The 23,412-nt window shown below is 34.4% G+C and overlaps 3 protein-coding genes across 12 annotated transcripts; all 3 read right to left on the bottom strand.

Moving 5' to 3' along the window:
• Positions 1–4,137: 4,137 nt before the first annotated feature.
• On the bottom strand, positions 4,138–5,308 carry LOC104101102 (early nodulin-like protein 3). The gene is made up of 2 exons (XM_009608519.3): positions 5,137–5,308; positions 4,138–4,493 (listed from the first exon to the last, which is right to left on the bottom strand). The coding sequence occupies exons 1-2, from the start codon at positions 5,306–5,308 to the stop codon at positions 4,138–4,140; spliced, it is 528 nt and encodes a 175-aa protein (XP_009606814.1).
• Positions 5,309–7,639: 2,331 nt separating this feature from the next.
• LOC104101100 (uncharacterized) lies at positions 7,640–20,214 on the bottom strand. Of its 10 annotated transcripts, none has more exons than XM_070182070.1 (13): positions 20,059–20,214; positions 17,131–19,781; positions 15,981–16,125; positions 15,603–15,662; positions 13,335–13,622; positions 12,532–12,591; positions 11,374–11,541; positions 10,434–10,500; positions 10,031–10,320; positions 9,839–9,919; positions 9,681–9,708; positions 8,748–8,860; positions 7,640–8,191 (listed from the first exon to the last, which is right to left on the bottom strand). In XM_070182070.1, exons 5-13 carry the CDS (start codon positions 13,536–13,538, stop codon positions 8,078–8,080), a joined length of 1,125 nt encoding a protein of 374 aa, XP_070038171.1. In that variant the 5' UTR covers positions 13,539–13,622; positions 15,603–15,662; positions 15,981–16,125; positions 17,131–19,781; positions 20,059–20,214; the 3' UTR covers positions 7,640–8,077. The 10 variants fall into 10 exon arrangements, with proteins under 10 accessions (XP_070038171.1, XP_009606808.2, XP_009606810.2 ...); XM_009608513.4 differs by having other exon boundaries at positions 19,673–19,781; XM_009608515.4 differs by lacking the exon at positions 15,981–16,125 and having other exon boundaries at positions 19,673–19,781.
• A 1,942-nt stretch (positions 20,215–22,156) lies between these two features.
• Positions 22,157–23,412, bottom strand: LOC104101103 (early nodulin-like protein 4). The gene is made up of 2 exons (XM_009608520.4): positions 23,241–23,412; positions 22,157–22,518 (listed from the first exon to the last, which is right to left on the bottom strand). Exons 1-2 carry the CDS (start codon positions 23,410–23,412, stop codon positions 22,157–22,159), a joined length of 534 nt encoding a protein of 177 aa, XP_009606815.1.

The following is a 23,412-nucleotide window of genomic DNA, read 5'->3' as shown; positions in this document are numbered from 1 at the left end:
TAAGTAACAAACCTAACCTTAGGTTGAAAGTAGTGACGAGTTGGGACAAAGGTCAGCGTCCAACTCCAATAACCAGCATTAGTTCATAACAATATGATAAAGATGGTACAAGAAATAATTTAGTTAGTTCATAGTTACGAAAAATAAGCATGCTTTTCAAGTATAACAGTAGATCCCAGATCTTTCACCTAAAACCTCAAAAATATATGAATAAGTTTGAAAATTGTGATTTACCCAAAAACCTTTAAAAAAAATAAACAAGATGTTTCTTTTTTCAGATAGCATGGGAAAAATACATCTCTATGCCTACATGTCAATATACAGGTGAAATCATGAATGTCACCAAAATCGGGTAGCATGAGAAAATGCATCTCTATGCCTGTATCTCAAATGCGCATGTCAAATGCAATGCATCTTAATAATGAACTCATGTACTCACACTCTCTTAGAGTACTCAATATCAGTGACTCGTATTCTCACTCATCATGCTCAATACTCAACACACTCAGTCACTCAGTACTGTATAGGGAAGATCTAACCCAAACATAATAACTATTAGCAACTGCGCTCACTGGGGGTGTACAGACTCTGGAAGGCCCTTTCAGCCCAAGCGCTATAATTCGCACGGACAACTCACGTGTTGCACGGATAACTCACGTACTGCGCGGACAACTCATGTGCTATAGTATCAATATTTGGATCCGCACGGACAACTCACATGCTATAGTATCAATATCTGGATCCGCACGGACAACTCATGTGATGCACGGACAACATACGTGCCATAGTATCAATAACCTCGCAATCAGTCTCTCGGGATCACAATGTCATGAAACTAGCTTAAAATGATGATATGATGTATCGACAAATAACAACATAGACTGAGATATGATATGCAATGAATGTATATGACTGAGTACGAAATTATAATTTAAACATATAATTCGACTGCAGAAATGACCTCAGTGGGTCCCAATAATACTAGCATTTGCCTAAACATGATTTCTAACCTGAGTTACAACTCAATTTCTCTAACACATGATAAATACATGGGAAAATACAAGTTAATTGACTGTATAACTCTACGGAATCAACTGAGCCTCAATTTCTACGGTTCACGCCCACACGCCTGCCACCTAGCATGTGCGTCACCTCCAAACAAATCACATAACACGTATAATCAGGGTTCATACCCTCAACTCTAAGTTTAGAAGTGTTACTTACCTCGAACATGCTAAATCCAATATCGAGCAAGCCAAGTGATGCTCCAAATATGCCATCTCGCGCGTACCGACCTCCGAACGGCTCGAAACTAGCCAAAAGCAACTCAGATATATCAAATAATGCCAAAGGAAACAAACTCATTCGATAAAGGTCGAATCTTTAATCAAAATCCCAAAATCAACCGAAAAGTCCAACCCAGGCTCGCACCTCGGAACTCAACGAAACTCACAAAATTCGACAACCCATTCAATTTCGAGTTCAACCATACTAGTTTCACTCAAATCTGACTTTGAATCGATATTCAAACTCAAAAACTCACTCTATGAAACTTTAGGCTAAAATCCTCAATTTCTCTTTATAATTCATAATCCAATTACCAAAAATGAAGATAGAATCACGAAATATAATCAAAACGGAGTGTAGAACACTAACCCCAATCCACGAGATAAAAATCGCTTCAAAACTCGCCTCAATCCGAGCCTTAAATCTCAAAATATGATAAAAGAACTAAAAGCCTCGATTTAATACTGTTCTGCCCAGTCCTCGTCGCATCTACGACATCCCAGCCGGTGCGACCCTGCCTTCGCTCCTGTGAACAGGCCCAAACTCAGCAGCCACCGCTTCTGCGGTCATTTCTCTGCTTCTGCGGTCGCGCTTCTGCGCTAAATTCACTACATGTGCAACCCTCTCACCCACAGTCCATTTCCTCTCCTGCGATCAAAACGTCAGCACCTGCAGACCCACTTCAGCTCCCCAACTTCCGCACATGCGGATTCTGCTCCCAGGCCAAGACTTTCACTCCTACGCTGCAAATACCGTGTATGCGGCGCCGCACCTGCGCCCAAGGCTCCGCAAGTGCAGTCACACCAGGATCCCTGCCAAACCAGCATAGTCAAAAATGATCCAAACGATCTGAAACTCCTCCGAGCCACTCGGGCCCTCGTCCAAATATACCAACAAGTCTCATAACATAACACGGACCTACTCGATGCCTCAAATCACGCATAACAATATCGAAACGAAGAATCGCACCTCAAATCAAATATAATGAACTTTGAATCTTTTAACTCCAAACTCGTGCTGAAACATATCAAATCAACTCAGAATGAACTCAAATTTTGCGCAAAAGTCCCAAATGACATAACGAAACTATTTAAATTCCCGGAACCACAATCTAAATCCGATATCATTAAAGTCAACTCCCTGTCAAACTTGTAAACATTCTAATCCTTCAAATTTTTCACTTTCGCCAATTAGTACCAGACCTTCTAAAAATATCCAAATGCAAAATCCGGGCATACGTCCTAGTCCAAAATTACCATCCGGACCTAACGGAACTATCAAAACTATGTTCCGAGGTCAAATTCACAAAAGTCAACTTGGTCAACTCTTCCAACTTAAAGCTTCGACAATGAAATTCATTCTTCCTAATCGATTCTGAATAATCCGAAAACCAAAACCGACGATTCACACAAGTCATAATACATCATACGGAGCTACTCATGCTCTCAAATCACCGAGTGAAGTGCAAATGCTCAAAACGACCGGTCGGGTCGTTACAATCTCCCACTAACACAATTAGTATTTGGTTTGTAACGAGTTATATTAAGATTATAATTATAATGTAATAATATAATATGAAAAGTATTGTACACTTTTACTAATAGATGTTTATTTGTTGGAACTAAAAATGAATATGAAATATAAGATAAAATATGTATTATTTTTACATTGGATAAATATGGATAACATTTTGCTTTCGATTATAACATTGACTTTCTTAAAAGACTTTGGAAAAAGTTTTGGAAAAGGCATATTTATCATTTATTTTATTTCACAATTAGTAATTTCGCGATTGTTATCCAATATTATATTAAGTGTGGTATAAAAATAATACCTATTACACAATGGTGGTATAATAAAATACCAATCACCTAGATGGCTAAGCCTAGGGATTGACAAATCTATAGTGACGAGTTTATCTTTTTCTGAGCGGCAACTATTTTTTCTCTTCTCTTTTTTTCATCTCTGTGCCATCTCATTTTATGTGATACACTTTTATTTCTTATTTGTTTAAAAAGAACGATGCATTCTCTTTTGAAAATGATTTAACGTTAATAATCACATTTTAAGTATATTTTTTATAAGGAGAGAGAAAATGAAAAAACATGTGAAATTCTCACCACTATTCATTCAAACATATAATTTTTATACTTTGCATATATTTAGTTTGCATGTCAAAAATTCTTTTAGTTTCTTGAATTATGTATCAAGAAATTATGTCAAACTCTTCACATAAAACAAGACATAGGAAATAATAATTTTAAGTTTTTAATCTAAATAATCCTTTAATTTTTGAAGGTCGAATCTCACATTTGGTTAAAACCACAGGTCAAAACCTCAATTTTTTTGTCTATAAAAAGCTTCATTCAAGATCATGTAACCTCATACTCCTGAACTATGGCATAGACAAATATTATACTCGTGATCATGCAAAATTAGATACTTATTTTTACCAACATTATACGTACTTGAAACATAGACACTTTTTTCCCCTTTGAATCACTTTCTTGCATATTACCAATCTCTTGATAAAGTCCAGAAAATCAAATGCGACATAAAATCACTCTCTTTTGGATAATGTTCGATATATATCGAACATATTTTTGTACTTATTTTTCTTCATGCAGTCGATAGTGTCATAAAATTTTCGATAATAAAGTTGAAAAGACTTGCATCTACTAAACCATAACGTTTAAAGTTAAGTTATTTAGTTTGACGCACAATTTTATCAATCAAAACATAATAATATATCAATTGACAAAGAAAAATACACAGTAACTATCTTTTCTATAAACCATGCAAGAGAAACAAATTAAACGACATAAAAAACAAACTAAACTACTTAAACAATTAAACCAAGCTACTAAAAATTGCTGCCATTATCAAACTAAAGAACCAAACCAAACCACTTGAACCACCAATAATACTAGCTGCAGCTGATTTTGTAGGAGCTGGTGCTGGTGAAGTTGACGGCGTTTCGACAGATGTCTTATTGTGATTGGGAGATAACACAACAACGATTAGTTTCTGGCTATTTTTGCAATTATTAGCATGTCCACTTATGAAATAGAATGGACCTGATTTTGGAAACTTGAATTTGGAATGACCATTTTTGAGAGCATGAATTGGCTTGTCCTTTTTGCATTTGATGTAATCATCTTTGTGAACTATAAGAACTGAATCATGGCCTTTCTTGTACTTGAAAACTACAATGAGAAAAAAAAATCAAGAACACAACTCATTTAAACAAGAAAAATCTAAAAAGAATGAATTATTAAATAAATAAATTTCATATTTTTTGTCTAACAATGTAAAACATTATAGAATTATTTAAAAGATAACTACAATAATAATGTGTAATCAAAGTGAGGCTAAAATAAGACAAGTTTCCTACCACATCAATATGTTAAAATACACTAACGATCAATAGAATGAAACACAAATACACAAAAAGTATATGCATCGGGTGACGGATGTAGCCTTAGTGCTACTGCTTCAACTTAATACAATATTTTTTAACCCGTAACATAAATATATATGTGTCTGAAAAAAAATTAAGTTTCAACAAATATTAAATTCTAACCATAATTTTAAAATCAAAGTGGTAGTGAGTTTAGAACTAAAAAAATTCAAATATTGAAACGATAAAATTAAAATACACAGACAATCAATAGAATGCAATGCAAACACAAAAAGAAGTATATGAATTAAGTGGGGGATGTAGCCTTAGTTTTAATATTTTTTAACACGTAACATAATCATATGTGTGCAAAAAATAATAAAATTTTAACAAATATTAAAGCCTGACCATAATTTTAAAAGTACAGTGAATTCAGTATTAAGAAATACCAATAGTATCATTGACTTGAAAGCGATTTCGTTCAGCCCAATGGTTATATGATTCAGAAGGCTTTAAAATCCAACCATTTTTGCCACCAGCATGGAATGTATAAGCTTGAGATGAGCAGAAAAATTCCAAGAAAATCAGAAATAAAAAGCTAATATATAAAGGATATTCCATGATTTCAGAAACTCAAAAAGAAGAGTGAAAAATTCAGCTGTCAAAAGATGCAAATTGCACAAAATGAGGAAGAAAATAGAAGAGAAAAAATGATAGACAATTAGGAGAATTTTGGGACTTTATTAGGGGAAAATTACTAGCAATATTTATAGAGATAGTGTATGAGTTTACCGTTGGGTTATTTTGGGCGTATATGGAAAGTCTTAGCTGTGAATTTGTTACTATATGTTAAAACCTCATAAATTTGGTGAGGTAGTGTTTAATGATGAATAAATTGTATTTTCCAGAAAAATGTTTACATCTGGCCTTCTATTGGAGAAATACATTATAAATATAATGTATTTTAACTTGTTGTAACATGTTATTTTCTAAGTAATAGGCCTAAATATTATAGATGGTCATCTATAGCTATTTTTAAGTTAGCTCATAAAATAAATACATGTTGTTTCTTTCGCTTCACTTTTAATTATCTTGATATGTTGTTACTGTTTGTTGATATTGTTTTTTTTTGTTTTTATTTTTTTTAGCCGAGAGTCTATTGGAAATAGCCTATCTACCTTCTCAAGGTAAAGGTAAGGTTTGCGTACACACTACCCTCTCAAGCCTCACATGTAATATTATACTGGGCTTCTTATTGTTGTTGTTGTTGTTGTTGTTGTATTGTCAGTGTATATGGAGTAACTGATCATTCTAAAAATAAGCAAATGAGAAAGCAAATTGTTATAATTACTCGGGAAAAATAGTATGTATGTTGGCAAAAATGTCATTCCAAATAAAGAAATAACATTTTTCTTAACAATATAAAAAAAATTACACTATCAATATATTTTAACTCATTGTAACATGTTACTTTCCTTTTTCTAAGTAATAAATCTTACTTATTATGGACGATCTTCTATAGCTATTTTAAGTTAGCTGATAAAATAAGATATTTATATTGTCAGAGTGTATAAAAATAGGAGTAACTCATCCAACAAATAAGCAAACGAGCTGAAGCAAATTGTTATTATTACTCAGGAAAACAATAGTATGTACGTTGGCCAAAATATAACGTGTATAGCCAAGTTTTTACTAATTATTAGCAGTCATAATGAAGAAAAGATAACGTTCCAATTAACACTTCGTTATCCGTTACTATTTTATTATTTTTTGCAAGACTACATTATTGGACATCAGTTTTGCAGAATCTCTGATTAGGAAATTCTATAAGTTTTGAAAATTATACAACTTGAAAGAGAAATTTCTTTAAAATGCCTAACAACTTATTAATTTCTATAGCTTTTCTAGCCCATTAAATCAACTAAAATAATATCATGCTACTGTTACAAAAAAATGAAACAGCTTATAGATATTTATTTTGATTAGTTAATCATTCGAAAACTACAGAATGCTTAAACGGGATTTCGATTATAAAGCATTTCATCAGAAACAAATTTCTATCCGTGATTTAATTATTTTTTCTACAGCTAATAATAACCATATGGTTAGGTGAATTCTAAGAATAAATCGTTATAGACTCCTCGTTTTTCATTTATGAGTCAATTAAATTAAAGGAATCAGTTATATACACCTTTCTTGCCTGGAATATTGTTATAATTAACACTTTAAGATCATTGGCAATTTATATTCTGTCAGATCTTTTTTGTGGTAAACTAGGGAACTCCCACCTGCTACTAGTCGGTTGCGCTCTGAGTAAACCCTGCTCCAGTGCAATCAGGACCGGACACACGTTCAACGAAGCGGTTCGTGCAACACCGCTTCGTCGAAAAACTTTACTAAATATACGTATTAATACAATGAGAAATCAGATAAGTAGGAAAAAATGACACCAGTTGACATGTACAGATTGTCTCCGTAGTTAAAATTTGTGATTAAGTAGAATTGAACTCGACCTAACTTAAAAACTCAACATATCCAATGAACTAAGGTTATTTCTTGTCTAGAAATATGATAATTATACTAGAAGAAATCAAATTAGGTGACGAGCTTCCTGATCATCCCTATTTTCTTTTTCTTTTTGACCTTACTATCTTGTTTCTTACATGTGCTTAAGACTTGGCATCGTAATTTCCTTATAGAAGGAGAAGCTTAGAAGCTAGCCAATCTTGTGTCCGTTGTTAGTATTAGTAATTTCCCAATTCCTTGTGTTCTTTATTGTTAACCAATCAATTTGAGATATTATTGGATTGGTTTTGAAAGGTTTTTAGAGATGTCCCTGAACTCTTTCATTTATCGTTTGCTGATAATATTTTCTTGGTAATCAATACGGTACGTACTACTAGTAGGCGACAAAGTTCTTGAAACATACTAGGGTCGACAACACTCTGGGTGTTACAAACACAAAATAAAGTAATGATACTAATGAATCCAAATTTTGTGGAGATACAGATTTTTTTATCAAAGTTAGAGAATACATTCCTCAAACCTATCCTCTTTAACACAGTTAAGGGTGTGATCTAGTGGTCGATGAAATGAGCTGAAAACCATAAGATTCAAATCCCAACGGCAGCAAAAACGTTGAGGAAATGGAGAGCCAGGATCCCTTAATATCATGGTCTAAAGTATCTTTCATGATGGTGTAAACCTAACCATTTCTACTGATGTTGTTAAGTTCAAGGTTGAAAATTTTGAACTTGCAAAAATACAACATCGGCATTTTTCGACAAGAGCATGTCCAAAATCAAGTACTCAACCGAAATCTTTTTTCATCTACGAGACAAAGCACTGAAGATCACTGCACACTTGACTTTCACGTGCTACGAACGCCAACTATTTCCTCTGCATTTTGAACCTTGACACTGGCTTTGAACTACGACCAACAGTCTGCTCGCTTGGCTTGATATCAAAGGCACCAACGCGTTCAACAATACTTCCAGTAAAAGCCTGCACAGTGGTATTATCGGCTAATATTGAGTAAAAAGTAATAATAATTGTGTGGGATGTAGCTTACTTCTGGTTAGGAGGTACAGGAAAAGGCATACAGGCAAAGCATTCAAATCATATTCCTCTAAGTCAAACACAAGGCAAAACATGCATACAACTGTAAATAATGCAATGATTGTCGTGCAAAATGACATTGGTGCCATGCGATAATGACTTTTTTTTGACAAAAGCAATCAAATGAAAAGTGCAGGTCCATTTTACTTTCCTCCAATTGCCACAACAAGGAATATATGGCGGTGGTGCCATGCGCTCAACGACCACAGTATTTTTGTATACGACATGAATACACAAACAGATATGCATCATAGCGGAACACTGAGCACAGACAACATGAACAAACCAAGACGTCATTTGCAATTTAAGGAATAACATAAAACAGAAACGCAATTGTCGTCATTTAATGTGGTCGACCCATTCAATGTCTCCCAACCCCAGAAAAAAAGAAGATAAAAACAGAAGAGGTGTATAAGAGTGAACTTAATGGACAGATTCGAACCTTATTTTCAGCTATAATGGGAACATTAGTATCCTCCTTCATTCGATTCTGTTTGGGAGCACTCTCAGTTATATTGGACTTGTCATAAGCTAGGCTCCCAGCTAAGTATTCACCTGATTAATGCATAAAATCATTTGAAGATGAAATGAAAAATGCAAATATAGGCATATTGAAGCATGCACTGAATAAGATATGGACATGATTAACGTATATTGAAGTTTCTGTTTAACTATAATATGGAGATCTAAAAAGACCAAAATGCATTTGCAGGCAACGGAAAGAAGGTCTAGAAATCCATCAAGTTACAATGTCATCTCCAATGTTCTCTCCCCCCCTCCCTTCCCCTTTCACTTTAACGTGCTTCAGTAGAAACCAATTCCGCTAAGATAAACAAAAGACGAAGAGTCCTGAAATCAAGAAAATAACTAAAGAACTTTATTGATTCAGGGCAGGCAATAAAGCCGCCTCGGATTTATTTTAAATATTTAATGAAAATAATACTTATCGATAACTATAAATGGAACATGAAACAGAAAATAAATCACACTTTCTTCTTTTGGTTTAATCTCTCAATGCAGAATGTTACTCACCCTTTATATTGTATAGGATATCACTAGAGAAAACAGACAAAGCACCAACATTAAGGGCCTCATTAGCAGAGTATAATAGAAGGTCAAAGTTAATTCAGTATTCAGAAGGCTTGTTAGTTTGGACGATTTTATCATTTACTACGACAAATTTCCAGAAAGGTTCTTGAATGTAACATAAAGTAACTCAGTCTACCCAGTTGTTTACAACCAAGTATCAGAATGAAGAGATCATCACCCGCATATTTCTATCATCCTATCCAAGTAAATTTTCAAAAATCCAGCAGGAAGTAGGCTCATGAACACAGATAGTTTAACAAAAAATATTCTTGGGAAAGGGGCTTACCTTTAGTTACTGTTTTTGAACTTTCAACCTGCATTTCAATATTTCACATGGATTAAGTTGAAAGAAAAGAATGATTCATACATTGTAAAGAATTACTTGGAGCAGGGAAGCCCTATTAACAAAAACAGATATGTTCCAAACAAGGGAAGGGTTTGTACGTGCAACTGCTCAGGAAAACCTTCCGTGGAGTGATTTCTTGTAGATGCTGCTCGTTCCTTGAGATTACCAGAACCATGCACCTAAATAGTATACCAAATGGAATTTAGCAACAACAATGAAATTATGAAAATATACATTTAAGCATTCGATAATTCAATCTTTGCATCCAAATTCAATGACCAGCAACCTACCCCTGAATCTTTGATTTCTTGGTCCCGGATGTGTTGACCTGTGCTGACATCTAATCCAGATTTACCCAGCCCTTCTTCATTGAATTTGGTGTCAATTTCAGCTTCTTCTTCTTCCTTCTCAAGTTCGGCATTTTCAGCCTCTTGTTCCTTCTCAAGTTCGGCATTTTCAGCCTCTTCTTCCTTCTCAAGCTCGGCAATCCGGGATAAAATGCGAGCATATTCCTCATCTTCAACTGCAAGTTCAGCATTGTCTCCTTCAGAAGAAATTGGAAGGTCAGGTTTCAGGATGCCTGGAAAATCAACCAGTACAAATTTTTGTCAATATTTCAAACAGAAACTGGAATATGACTATATTAAAAATCTTTATATGTAGCCTAGAAATCAGTAAGAGGTGGAAACATGCCAACTGTGGATGACCCTTCAGGAGAAGTTTCCTCAACATAGTCTTCTCTGATCTCTACAAGACCTTCCTGTCAAAAGTTCGGTTCGCCATCAAATTCATAAATTTGTACATAACAAGCAATCAATATCTGAAAAAGGATATAAATAAGCAAAGTTTTTTCTGCCAAACAAAATATGCCCGTTAATACAGATGTGGTGCTCACATGCAAATATATTTCAATACGCACACAAATATTGGTTCTAGCCTTCTAGGAGGTAGTTAGGTACATAGTCGAATTGCGTCCAAGCTGGCCCGGACACCACCATATAAAAAAAAAAAGGCTAATGTTTCTACCAAATAAAATATTCCCGCTAATACAGATGTGGTGCTCACATGCTAATGCATTTCAATACGCACACAAATATTGGTTCTAGCCTTCTAGGAGGTAGTTAGGTACATAGTCGAGTTGCGTCCAAGCTGGCCCGGACACCACCATATAAAAAAAAAGGCTAATGTTTCACACATTAGCCAGGCAGAGGTCATCCATATTAAACTAATGATGATTGAAAATTTTCCACTGCTGGTAAATGAACAACAATCTTTTGAAAACTTTAAGGACCCAACTAAGCAATTCCTATTTCTTTCCAGAGGCTAGCAAATAGGAGCGAAGGTGGGGGCAAAGGCATGTTGCTAGCTACTATGATCTCTCCCCGGGAAATTATTAGAAACTCAAGCAGCTGGAAGAGCTAGATTGTCAGTTAGTTGCTATATTAGTCTGACTAGAGCATCAGTCAAACTCAAGTTGAACTCCGTTAATGTTATATTAGCTTACCGTCACAAAACGAGCTTCTCTGCAACTAATAAGCACTGTGGTTTTATTATCACAAATTGCTAACTTAACCATTTAAGATAAGTAATATGAAAGCGTTCAAACATCCAATGACTCAACAAACAGGCATACCGCAGCCTCAGAAGCTGTAGCATCAAAAAATGAAGCCTCAGCCTTAAGGTCTTGTATCACAGCCTTTACAGATTCCACTTGGGACTCCAAATCCTTCCCTCTTCTTTTCAGTAACTCAGTCGTTTGCTTGGATGTCCTTTCTGCGTAATAACCCTCTCCCAATAGAACCTTACGCCAGAAAAGCAGCAAACTATCAAAATGGACAGTTGTAAGGAAAATAACCCTACACAGAAACTCAAAAAATGACTATCAGGGAATTAAACAACAAGAAATGGCTTCTTTTTTTATCAAGGAAGGCAATTCACAGGAACATTTTAAATCAAGAAAGAAGGAGAAAGGCAAAGTTATATGTCTCCTTGGATTCCAAATAAAACCAGATTAACTAATCTGAAATTAGATAAAGCATGCTGAGCGAAATCTTGGTATTCAACTTCTTTTAGCAACATTTTTTTCCTCAAAATAAAAAAGCATCGGTAGTTTAAACCATTGTGTGCATCGGCATATGGTAAATGTCATAAACTCGGACATAAATCAAAGTTCAGCAGCTCTAATTCAATATCTTTAACTAGAGCTCAATCCCAAATAATTTGGGGTCTGCTATATGAATCCAATAAACCCATTCTGCTCTATTAAGGTCCAGTCAGATTATTCATCATATAGCTAACTATTTACACTGCCGCCAACCTGCTGCATTCCTTCACCTATGCTTCGTGAAGCTCATATAGCTAGAAGCTCTAATATCAATACAAAAAGTCCAAATTTTCCCCAGTACAACTCGAAATTGCTCAAATTTACCCTCTGTTTCACTTTTGGTCCATTCATATCCCCACCGTTAGGAATGTATTGTTTTTGCCCTTGACCCCTAAGGGAGCTCCAATGTAAGATAGGCGGATCCCACGTGTCCATATATGCACGAGAAAAGAAGTCCAAGTTTATCCCTATACTTTGGACTAATGGTTTAAAAAATTACCTTAAGGTTGGAGCTCCGTTAGAGGTCAAGGGCAAGTGCAAGTACAGAACTTTTGCCTAACGACGGGTATGAGTGGACCAAAAGTGAAACAAAGGACACGGTTGAGCAAATTCAAAGTACTGGGGAAAATATGACACGAGAAAAAGATAAAAGGTCTGCACCATCATGAAATTATTGAAGAACTTTACCAAAAATTCATTGGTGTGAATCAAACTACCGGGAAAAAATGCTGCTTTTCCAAACGGGACCTGAAAATTCGTAAGAAAACAGTACATTAATCATATATATAAGAGTTCAACTTATATACACCGATAGTGTTTAAGAAAATTTACTCTATACAAGTAGCGCTTCTTAAAAAGTGAAATTTGTAATCTTAAAAATAAGTCAGATTAAGTCACATATTACCTGCTTACAACATGCAAAAGCGACCAGATAGTGTAAAATTCTTTTAAAACTGCCATTGTGTATAAGTTAAATGGACCTGGAGTTGAACTAATATACACCGGCACAACCCCTGTAATTAGTGAAGTGAACAGCCTACCTTTGGTTCGAAGCTTTTCAAGGAAGCTTCTACTTGTTGAAGCTTTCTTTCCCCTAATTCCGAAACACAACAATAGACTTGCCACCAAGGGCGGAGCTAGGTGGGCGGAAGGGTTCACTCGTACCCCCTTTGCCATATACTGTAATATATATTAGGTGTTGACTCCCTTAGGTTTTTTGCGTGTTTACTTTTTTTATTTTTTGAGTCCCCCTGGTAAAAATTGTGCTTCCTCTTGCCACTATAGTACAGGAAAAAGCTTGGTTTTTATAAGGGAGAATTTTTAATCTATCAAGTTAACAAATAAATATCCACAGGTAAATCCTATTTAAATAGTGGGATTTCTAATTTTGGAGATAATGCAGATTACTGGCTACAACATATCAAAGCGACCTGATAGTGTAAAATTCATAACACTATCAGCATTAAAGGGAAAAGGTATAAGAAAATTACCATGATATCGTGGTGAAGCTGATCAGGCAATCTCTGAACAAGGTTAATAAGGTTATTGTTGTCTGCGGCGAAATCTCGGAGCAGGTCCAGTTGTTTCTGGCGGTCGGCAATCGTGTCTTGCACGCGCTTCGATGCTTTCTGGGCTTCTTCTACCGGAAACAATGACGACAGTGACGTCACTGTGCCTTTCGCTCGTGCTTCCATGGGAAGATTCTAGAACAGTGCAAGCTTTTGCTCTCCTTGTTCAAAGTTTTTGAACTCGCTTCAATTTTTTGCCAGGGTTTGTTTCTAAGGTAATAATAATAGAAAGTAGTGAAAACGCACCCACAATCAAATTCCTTCTGAGAAGGTGGGTTTACTTGAGAAAATGAAATTTCAAAGGACTGAGCCCAAAAAATTAAGAATAAAGAAAAATATAAAAAATTGACTAAAATTTGACTTTTGACGAAAGAAAAATATTTATAATATCAAATATAAATACAAATAAAACTTTGTGATAAATACTTTTTATTGGTTTTCTACTCGGGTATCCGTATTGAAGTCCCAACTAATCTAAATTTATGTTGCGCAAGATCGAATAAAAAAGAAAGTACCTTACTAGAATTTTTTTCATTATCATGGCTCAAAAGTTTATGATAAAAATGACATTTACATGCTATATTAGCTTAACTACATGTTAGTAAATCACCTTATATGACCGGCAAGTGTTGTCTTATGCATATGGAAGGAAATCGCCTAATATTTTGCTTCTACCGAAATTCTTACTCTAGTTTCCCATAATCTTTATTTCAGCTACATCGATCGATAGGTCACACTTTTGGATGCCATACATAAACTTTAATTTTTTAGCAGAAAAAGAATCATGTCAATAACATTGCAAAGGAAATTGCTTATATTTGCAAGTTCGAGCAAGGGAGTAGTAAGAAATGAGTTGCAAAGCCTATATCTTTTACCTTTATGTTTCTTAGTTCCTATATTTGTGAGTATGATGTGTACTGATATAGTAGGGGCAATATCTTTGTTACTAAAAAATAGCTCTTCTTGGTTCTAGAGAGAGACTCTGACCTCTCAATTCAATTATTATACCCCTAACATGGCCCCATCCCACCCCCTATTGAGGACCCACTCCCCTCACCACTACGAAAATCGCCCAATCCACCGGATCCCACGGTAGCACTTGGATATTGAAGCTTCTTCAATGAAGAACTCCTTCAAAGAAATTCTGTAAGACAATCACTTGACAAAGTCAAGCGTCTACCTCACAAGTTACCACCAAAGGGATGCAGCTCTGAAAGCTCCATTAGAAGAAGAAAATGCGGAGGAAATCCTCCTAACCCATCAAATACTCAAACCTAAGTTGCAACAGTTATGGTGCCCCGGTGAGCACCTAACGATCATCGACTTGGGCTTGGACTTCTTCATTGTGAAGTTTCAAGAAAAAGTCAATATGGAAAAGGCCCTACACGGAGGCCCATGGTTCATTATGGGACATTTCCTCTCAGTCCGAAATTGGGAACCCAATTTTGTTCCGGAAAAGTCCAAGATCCAATCAACAGCCATATGGATTAGACTGCCCCAATTACCCACCGAGTTCTACAATAAGGAGATTCAAGAAACCATCGTGTGCATCGGCATATGGTAAATGTCATAAACTCAGACATAAATCAAAGTTCAGCAGCTCTAATTCAATATCTTTAACTAGAGCTCAATCCCAAATAATTTGGGGTCTGCTATATGAATCCACTAAACTCATTCTGCTCTATTAGGGTCCAGTCAGATTATTCATCATATAGCTAACTATTTACACTGCCGCCAACCTACTGCATTCCTTCACCTATGCTTTGTGAAGCTCATTAACTAGAAGCTCTAATATCAATACAAAAAGTCCAAATTTTTCCCAGTACAACTCGAAATTGCTCAAATTTACCCTCTGTTTCACTTTTGATCCATTCATATCCCTACCGTTAGGAATGTATTGTTTTGAGAGCTCCAATGCAAGATAGGCGGACCCCACGTGTCCATATATGCATGAGAAAAGAAGTCCAAGTTTATCCCTATACTTTGGACTAATGGTTTAAAAAATTACCTTAAGGTTGGAGCTCCGTTAGAGGTCAAGGGCAAGTACAGGACTTTTGCCTAACGACGGGTATGAATGGACCAAAAGTGAAACAAAGGACAAAGTTGAGCAAATTCAATGTACTGGGGAAAGTATGACACAAGAAAAAGATAAAAGGTCTGCACCATCATGAAATTATTGAAGAATTTTACCAGAAATTCATTGGCGTGAATCAAACAACCTGGAAAAAATGTTGCTTTTCCAAACGGGACCTGAAAATTCGTAAGAAAACAATACACTAATCATATATATAAGAGTTTAACTTATATACACCGATAGTGTTAAGAAAAATTTCCTCTATACAAGTAGCGCTTCTTAAAAAGTGAAATTTGTAATCTTAAAAATAAGTCAGATTAAAGTCATACTACCTGCTTACAACATGCAAAAGCGACCAGATAGTGTAAAATTCTTTTAAAATTGTCATTGTGCATAAGTTAAATGGACCTGGAGTTGAACTAATATACACCGACACAACCCATGTCTTTAATCCTAAGTAAAGTGAAGTCAAATCAGTGAAGTGAACAGCCTACCTCTTGGTTCGAAACTTTTCAAGGAAGCTTCTACTTGTTGAAGCTTTCTTTCCCGTAATTCCGAAACACAACAATAGAATTGCCACCAAGGGCGGAGCTAGGTGGGCGGAAGGGGTTCAGTCAAACCCCCTTTGCCGAAAATATACTGTAAAAAAATAGGTTAACTTCTTATTAACTTTACTTATGATTCTTTAATTGAGAAAGCGTCCAAAGTAAATTAAAATTTGCGGACATACAAACAATTTTGACTTATAAAAGTACCATTGGTGAAAAAAAATGTCGACTCCGTTTTAAAAAATTTTAAGAAAACTTTCTAAACTGCTTTTTAAATTATATTGGCTAACATATATTAACAATTTCAAAGAAAATAGAAACATAACAAACTTTATAAGAAAATACATGTCGAACTATCTCTTGATTTTTAAAATGTTAAGAAAACTTTCTAAATTTTCAGGAGTACTTCTTATAGTGAAAAAAAATATTAACAAATAATTTTCTACACTTAGCAAAGTCATGAAAATAACTGGTTTAACGTTTTTTATTGGAGAGGCTATTTTTTTAATGCAGCAATTGCAAGCACAAATTGCAGAAGTAAAAGCAGCTTGGAATCAAGTAACCAAGGATGTTTTTTGAGCTTGTGGCTTATTGGACTGAAATTTCCATACATAAGCTGCTATATTTAATAGTGAAACATCTTATCCAAAAAGCTCACTCACATAATCACCTGTGTCAGTACTAATCATAACCAAAATGTATAAGTTCGCCAAAATGAAAATATGACATGAAAAAAGTTTAATTGCAAGGTACAATCACATATTTTTAATTCTATGCTCTGCTGATGATTTGAATCATTACTTTAATGTTATGACTCCTTGTGATGTGACTTCAATATGGATCAAAACTTTCATTTTTAGAACAACAATATGGAAAATTCAACACTAAAGCCCCAACTTTTTTTTAACATCATCTAACTCCATGAAAGATGGCAGCAATCAATTTTGTCATTGCATACTTCTGCCCAGTTCGACTAAAGCTAATGCCTTTCACAACCAATGATTTTAATTTTACTCTACCAACATCAACAACAACAACAACCCAGTAAAATCCCACAAGTGGAGTTTGGGGAGGGTAAAGTGTACGCAGACCTTACCAGAACCCCGGAGGGGTAGAGAGGCTGCTTCTGAAAGACCCTCGGCTCAAGAAGAAGAAAATAAATAATAGACAATAGACAATAGACAATAGATCAGTAACTATAATAGAAGCCAGAAAAATAGTATCAGCATGAAAATAAATGTAAAAACAATAACAATAATCAGCAATAATGCCATAGAAAATAGTGTGGAAACTACATAAACCACTAACAACCCACAACGAAATATTATCAGCCCAGTCCAGCCCCCGAAACAACATAGAAAAACGCTCGACTCCCTCCTAACCTAGAAAAAATTGCAGATTTATAGATGCAGGTAGTATGCATAAATGTATCAAATGCATATGGTAAACTTTCCTGTTAAAAGCATAAACACTTGATCAGTTTGATGTAATAACTTTAACCCAACTTTTGTGGGCAAAAGCAATTTTTTTCTTCATTATTTCTCTGGTAAGCAGTGCAAATAAATATAGGTTGGAGTTATAGTAAACATGGCCAGTTCAAATATACAGCAAATCAGGCAACTATTGTAACTAAGTGGGTTGAATCACGAGTTGTCAAGTGCCATTAGTTCTTTCTCTTTGTGGTTGGTGGAGTTATGATATGGAAGGAATCCTCAACGTAATAAAGTTATAGGGCACAAGATCTTCTGTGGTCAGCAACAGAAACGAACTGCTTCAGTAGATATACATATAATTGTTCGACAAAGAAAGCTCAAGATTGTTCTTATTTACAAAAAAGGTCATGCTAACTCAGGCTCTTTCTGCACACCAGAGGAAACATGAAATGCACTTTCCTGTCCCTAGCACGTAGCATTACAACTATCGGTTTTGCAGATAACTAATTTTTCACCAGCTCAAGATACCATGAACGCATATGGGCATCATCGATATAGCATACTAGTTGGTAACCACCAATGGAAAGGAGAGAGATGAGATGCTCCCATCAGCACATTAACATAAGACAGATAAGCCCTATTCTGCTCAATCCAACATCTTTTTCAGGCAAAGAAAGCAGGAATTAAAGAATATATGCAATTTTGATTGATAGATTTAACTGGGGCTGCAACAAGATAACACATCCTGAAGAAAAATGCATCAAAGAATGGAGTGGATTGGTAAGTATCAAGAATTTAAGATCTATGATCCCGCAAAAGAAAACAGAAAAGACAATACACATGCAATCTTGACATTCTTTTGACAGATCCATCTGATCTAAGGAACAAGACACCTGAAAGAATGAAGTGGTGAGATAAAACCACAGAATACTTAAAGAAGCTACAGAAAAAGACATGACGTGCCAGGTCACTTCAAGTTTCCTTTCCACATAAATAACCCCCAAAGTTATTTTCTTTACAACTTTCTATTTGCTGCACTCTTTTGTTTCCTTCAATATCAGCTAGTAACCTTGAGATGGGTTTCTCTCTTGCCAGTTTAGCAGATAGACCAAGTAATATGAATTACATGCACTTACTTCTAAGAGGAGATTGAGAATAAGACGTGAAAATAGACTACCATAATCACATACCAAAACGCTGATGAGAGAAACCACAAGGACAATGAATTGAAATCAACTTGTCAAGGAAAAGAAATATAAAATAAAATTGAAACAATATCCCCCCCTACCCCCACTTCCACCATAGAGAAGAAAACTATCCATAAAATCATCAGCTATGCCATGACAGACAAAGGATTATAGGATTCAGTTATAGATTTGCTATCTATAACTGACTTATAAATGTATTGTCCTTTTATTGCATTCTATCGACACCTTACAAAGGTTGATCGCATGAACCAGACTTCTTTTGTGTGCAAAATAAACCAAGCTTTCGATATTTCAGCAGTTAAAGTTCTGAAGAAACCCCTCTGGAGAAGACTATATATAACCAGATTAACAAAGGAGGCATTTGCGGTGCGCCAAAAAAGTCATGAAGAAGACTCAATTACAAGCAAGTTGAAGTTCGCTATATCTATCCTCACTGACCATATAAACTCGTCTCAACAGCAATAGTTCTTTCATGGATTCAGCCTTGTTTAAAATTGTAAAATTAGCTACAAAGATATATGCCGCAACTCTGATTTCAATTGGACTGTATATACAAACTTATAAGTTCATCGTATTAGGTGCTTCCATGTCTTCTATCCATAGTCCCTTTCATTTTAAGTGAAAGTAGAACAAGCATAATCGGACAGAAGTAAAAGAATGTGTTTATCAAAAATATTACCAGAGAAAGAAAAAAGGAGCAGCGAAATGATTTTTCAGAATAACCAAGACAACGAACAGCGCATGGAACATCGAAAAAGAAATCGCATGGTTTCAAACACAAAATCAAAACCTAACAAATAAATCCCCCGATTTTGCAAACTAGAAATCACAAAATGTATCATGTAATACAAACAAAGTAGAAGCAAAATAATGGGTCAATCAGAACTATTACCAGATAAAGAAAACAGAAGGGGAAAAAGAAATCAGAAGTGGAAAAAGAAAGCGAAAACCGAACAGTTATACAAACATTGAGCAAGGGAAAAAATCGATAGCGTACCTCGGAGACTGCTCGTATGTTACCCGAATTTGGTCGTCATTCACCGGCAGTTGTCGTCCTTCGCCGGAGCTGGCCGACAGAGTTCGTCGATGGTGAGACTAGGTTGAGGCTGAGAGAGAAGATGTCTAATTTCAGGTTTTAATTTTACTCTAACATTATTCTTTATTTAGTAGTGTAAAACTGTAAATAAGCAACTTTCAGTCATATTGATTCAGTAGACTGGAAGCGACAAAAAAAACTGAAATAGGAGTTGAACAATTATGAGTCCGGTTTTCCAGAGTCCACAATCAATCGCAATTTTTTGCGGTAAAACACAAAAAATAGTGGACCAAGAATTTACCCAATTTAAATAATTTTTACGAAAAAAATAAAAAAACAAAACTCACCTTATAATTATACAAGCAACTGACCAAGCACATAAATTGAGTAGGAAGAGAGAAGACTGGAAGGGACAAAGAAAACTAAAAAAGGAGTTGAACAATTATGAGAATCCGGAGGAAGAAGCTAAAAGGGAAAGTTAAAGGAAGTACACATATAATTTGCAACTAAAATTTGCATTACTATCATACTATTGAAGTATTGATATAAACGATACAAGCGCCTGACTTGGTAGAGTACTACTCATATGATTTTGAAAAGTTTAACCTTATTGTATTGGGCCCGGGCCAGCACGGGCCTACACTAATGGAGTTTGGGGATTGTAGAGAGGCTGTTTTCGATAGACTATTGACCCCCTCCCTTCAAGAAATACCCATCTTGCTCTTGGTGTGACTCGAACTAACAACTTCTTAGTTGAAAGTAGTTGTATAATAGTGTATCCACTGGTATACACTATATACAGGATACAACATTGCAATTACAACGTTTCAATCTCATTAATTCCTAGCATTTGAAGTAGTAATTCTTTTTTTGAAAAATGTTACTCCTTCCGTCTCAATTTATGTGGGTGTTTAGCTCGGCAAAGAGTTTAAGAAAGAAAATAAGACTTTTGAACTTGTAGCCTAAACAAACAATAGATATTCATGCGACTGTAATTAAATCAATTCATTAAGGGTAAAATAATAATTCTAAAGATAAATTATTTTCAAATAAGAAAAGGTGACATAATTCTAAAGATAAATTATTTTCAAATAAGAAAAACTGACATTCTTTTTGGGACTAATTAAAAGAAAAAGAGTGTCACGTAAATTGGGACGCAGAAAATAATAATTTTCTTTTCTTTCTCGTTCTCCCCTATCTCTTCCCCTCTATTGATCCGTTTGAAGTTTCAAACTGTATTTCATTTTAACTCTATGTCAACTCCTTTCTAATTAGAAAAGAATGTGAAAGGGACATGACACTTGATTCTTAGAATTCATAAATGGCCATGATTCAAATTTAAATTATATACATTGACGATATCTTCTTTCAGATTCGAGGTATACATATTGGAAAAAAATGTTATATGAGTAGTGTTGTTTATGGTACTTAGTTCACGATCAAATCAATGTATTATATATATATATATATATATATATATATAAAAGTAACTTTACAGAATAAAAGTTCTTTTTACATATAAACCCAAATGATTTAAAGTTTTAATGAACCAAAAGCATCCAAATTATTTTGAAACCATAAACAGAAGTTGGGCTAAGATGCCGCATTCCCCATGATGAAACACCCCACTGTTCTTCAAAAGTTAAAAACTAGTACTACTATTTAATTTGCAGTAAATTTTACTGATGACATTAATTTTTACTTCTCAAATAAATTGGCCAAACACAAATTATTACTTTTTAAAAGTATTCTATTTTTTGACAGTTCGGCCAAACGGATTGTAAGTTTTAGGAGGATTTTCCTTTGCTTATATCATTTTCAGTTAGAGCACCAATTAAACAGAAAATAAATGTATACATTATTTTGTGTTTAATCTAATAGAACAAGGATGAAAATTGAGTGAATCGCAAATTTGGTCAAAATTTAAATTTTTTGTCTATAAGATATTTCATTCTAGATCATGTACTCATACTCCTGATCTATGGCAAAGACAAATATTATACTCGTGATCATGTAAAATTAGATACTAAATTTTACCAATATTATACGTAATTGAAACATAGTCACTTTTTTCCCCGTTGAATCACTTTCTTGCATATTACCAATCTCTTGATTTGCTACATAAAATCAGATATATATATATATATATATATATATATATATATATATATATATATATATATATATATATATATTAGTACTTATTTTTCTTCCTGAAGTCGATAGTGTCAAAAATATTTCGGTGACAAAGTTAAAAGGAGTTGCATATACTAATTCGGAACGTTTAAAGTTAAATTATTTAGTCTGACACACCATTTTTATCAATCAAAGCATAGTAATAATAAATCAAATGAAAAAGGAAAATACACAGTAACTATCTTCCCTATAAAACATCCAAATCAAACAAATCAAACGACATAAAAATAAAGTAAACTACCGAAACAATTAAACCAAGCTACTAAATATTGCTGCAATTATCAAACTAAAGAACCAAACTAAACCACTTGAACCACCCATAATACTAGCTGCAGCTGATTTTGTAGGAGCTGGTGCTGGTGAAGGCGACGGCGACGGCGTTTCGACAGATGTCTTATTGTGATTGGGAGATAACACAACAACAATTAGTTTCTCGCCATTTTTGCAATTAGCAGCATGTCCACTTATGAAATAGAATGGACCTGATTTTGGAAACTTGAATTTGGAATGACCATTTTTGAGAGCATGAATTGGCTTGCCCTTTTTGCATTTGATGTAATCATCTTTGTGAACTATGAGAACTGAATCATGGCCTTTCTTGTACTTGAAAACTACAATGAGAAAAAAAAAATCAAGAAATCAACTCATTTAAACAAGAAAAGTCTAAAAAGTATGAAATAATAAATAAATGAATTTAACTTTTATGCTTTGACAATGTAAAACATTATAGGATTATTCAAAAGATAATTAACTACAATAATAGTGTGCAAAAAGTGAGACTATAACCTAAAAAATAAGGCAAGTTGCCTACTACGTCAATATGTTAAAATACAATAACGATCAATAGAATGCAACACAAATACACAAAAAGTATATGTATCAGGTGGGGGATGTAGCCTTAGTGATACTGCTTCAACTTAACACAATATTTTTTAACACGCAACATAAATATATATGTGTGTGTGTGTCTGAAAATTAATAAAGTTTCAACAAATATTAAATTCTAACCATAATTTTAAAATCAAAGTGGTAGTGAGTTTAGAAATAAGAAATTCAAATATTGAAACAATAAAATTAAAATACACAGACAATCAATAGAATGCAGTGCAAACAAAAAAAAGTATATGAACTCAATGGGGGATGTAGCCTTAGTTTTAATATTTTTAAACATGTAATATAATTATACATGTGTGCGAAAAATAATTATTAAGTATTAAGTACAAAATGACCGTAATTTTATATGTGTTCACTTTGTGCTTAACAAAATTTTAATAAATATTAAATTCTGATTCCGTAATTTTAAAAGTATAGTGAATTTAGTACTAAGAAATACCAATGGTATCATTGACTTGAAAGCGATTTCTTTCCGCCCAATGATTGTATGATTCAGAAGGCTTTAAAATCCAACCACTTTTGCCACCAGCATAGAATGTATAAGCTTGAGATGAGCAGAAAAATCCCAAGAAAATCAGAAATAAAAAGCTAATGTATAAAGGATATTCCAT

This window comes from Nicotiana tomentosiformis, chromosome 8, assembly GCF_000390325.3.
Source record: "Nicotiana tomentosiformis chromosome 8, ASM39032v3, whole genome shotgun sequence".
Lineage (NCBI taxonomy): Eukaryota > Viridiplantae > Streptophyta > Magnoliopsida > Solanales > Solanaceae > Nicotiana > Nicotiana tomentosiformis.
This window is presented reverse-complemented; position numbering and strand designations above follow the sequence as displayed.

Excerpts from the sequence above, each read along its gene's own strand:
- LOC104101103 (XM_009608520.4), bottom strand. The coding sequence starts at position 23,412 with ATGGAATATCCTTTATACATTAGCTTTTTATTTCTGATTTTCTTGGGA. Across the intron at positions 22,519-23,240 it reads TCAAGTCAATGATACCATTG|TTTTCAAGTACAAGAAAGGC; the intron begins GTATTTCTTAGT and ends TTCTCATTGTAG.
- LOC104101100 (XM_070182070.1), bottom strand. The coding sequence starts at position 13,538 with ATGGAAGCACGAGCGAAAGGCACAGTGACGTCACTGTCGTCATTGTTT. Across the intron at positions 10,501-11,373 it reads CTACAGCTTCTGAGGCTGCG|GAAGGTCTTGTAGAGATCAG; the intron begins GTATGCCTGTTT and ends AACTTTTGACAG. Across the intron at positions 10,321-10,433 it reads TGAAGGGTCATCCACAGTTG|GCATCCTGAAACCTGACCTT; the intron begins GCATGTTTCCAC and ends TTGATTTTCCAG.
- LOC104101102 (XM_009608519.3), bottom strand. The coding sequence starts at position 5,308 with ATGGAATATCCTTTATATATTAGCTTTTTATTTCTGATTTTCTTGGAA. Across the intron at positions 4,494-5,136 it reads TCAAGTCAATGATACTATTG|TTTTCAAGTACAAGAAAGGC; the intron begins GTATTTCTTAAT and ends TTCTCATTGTAG.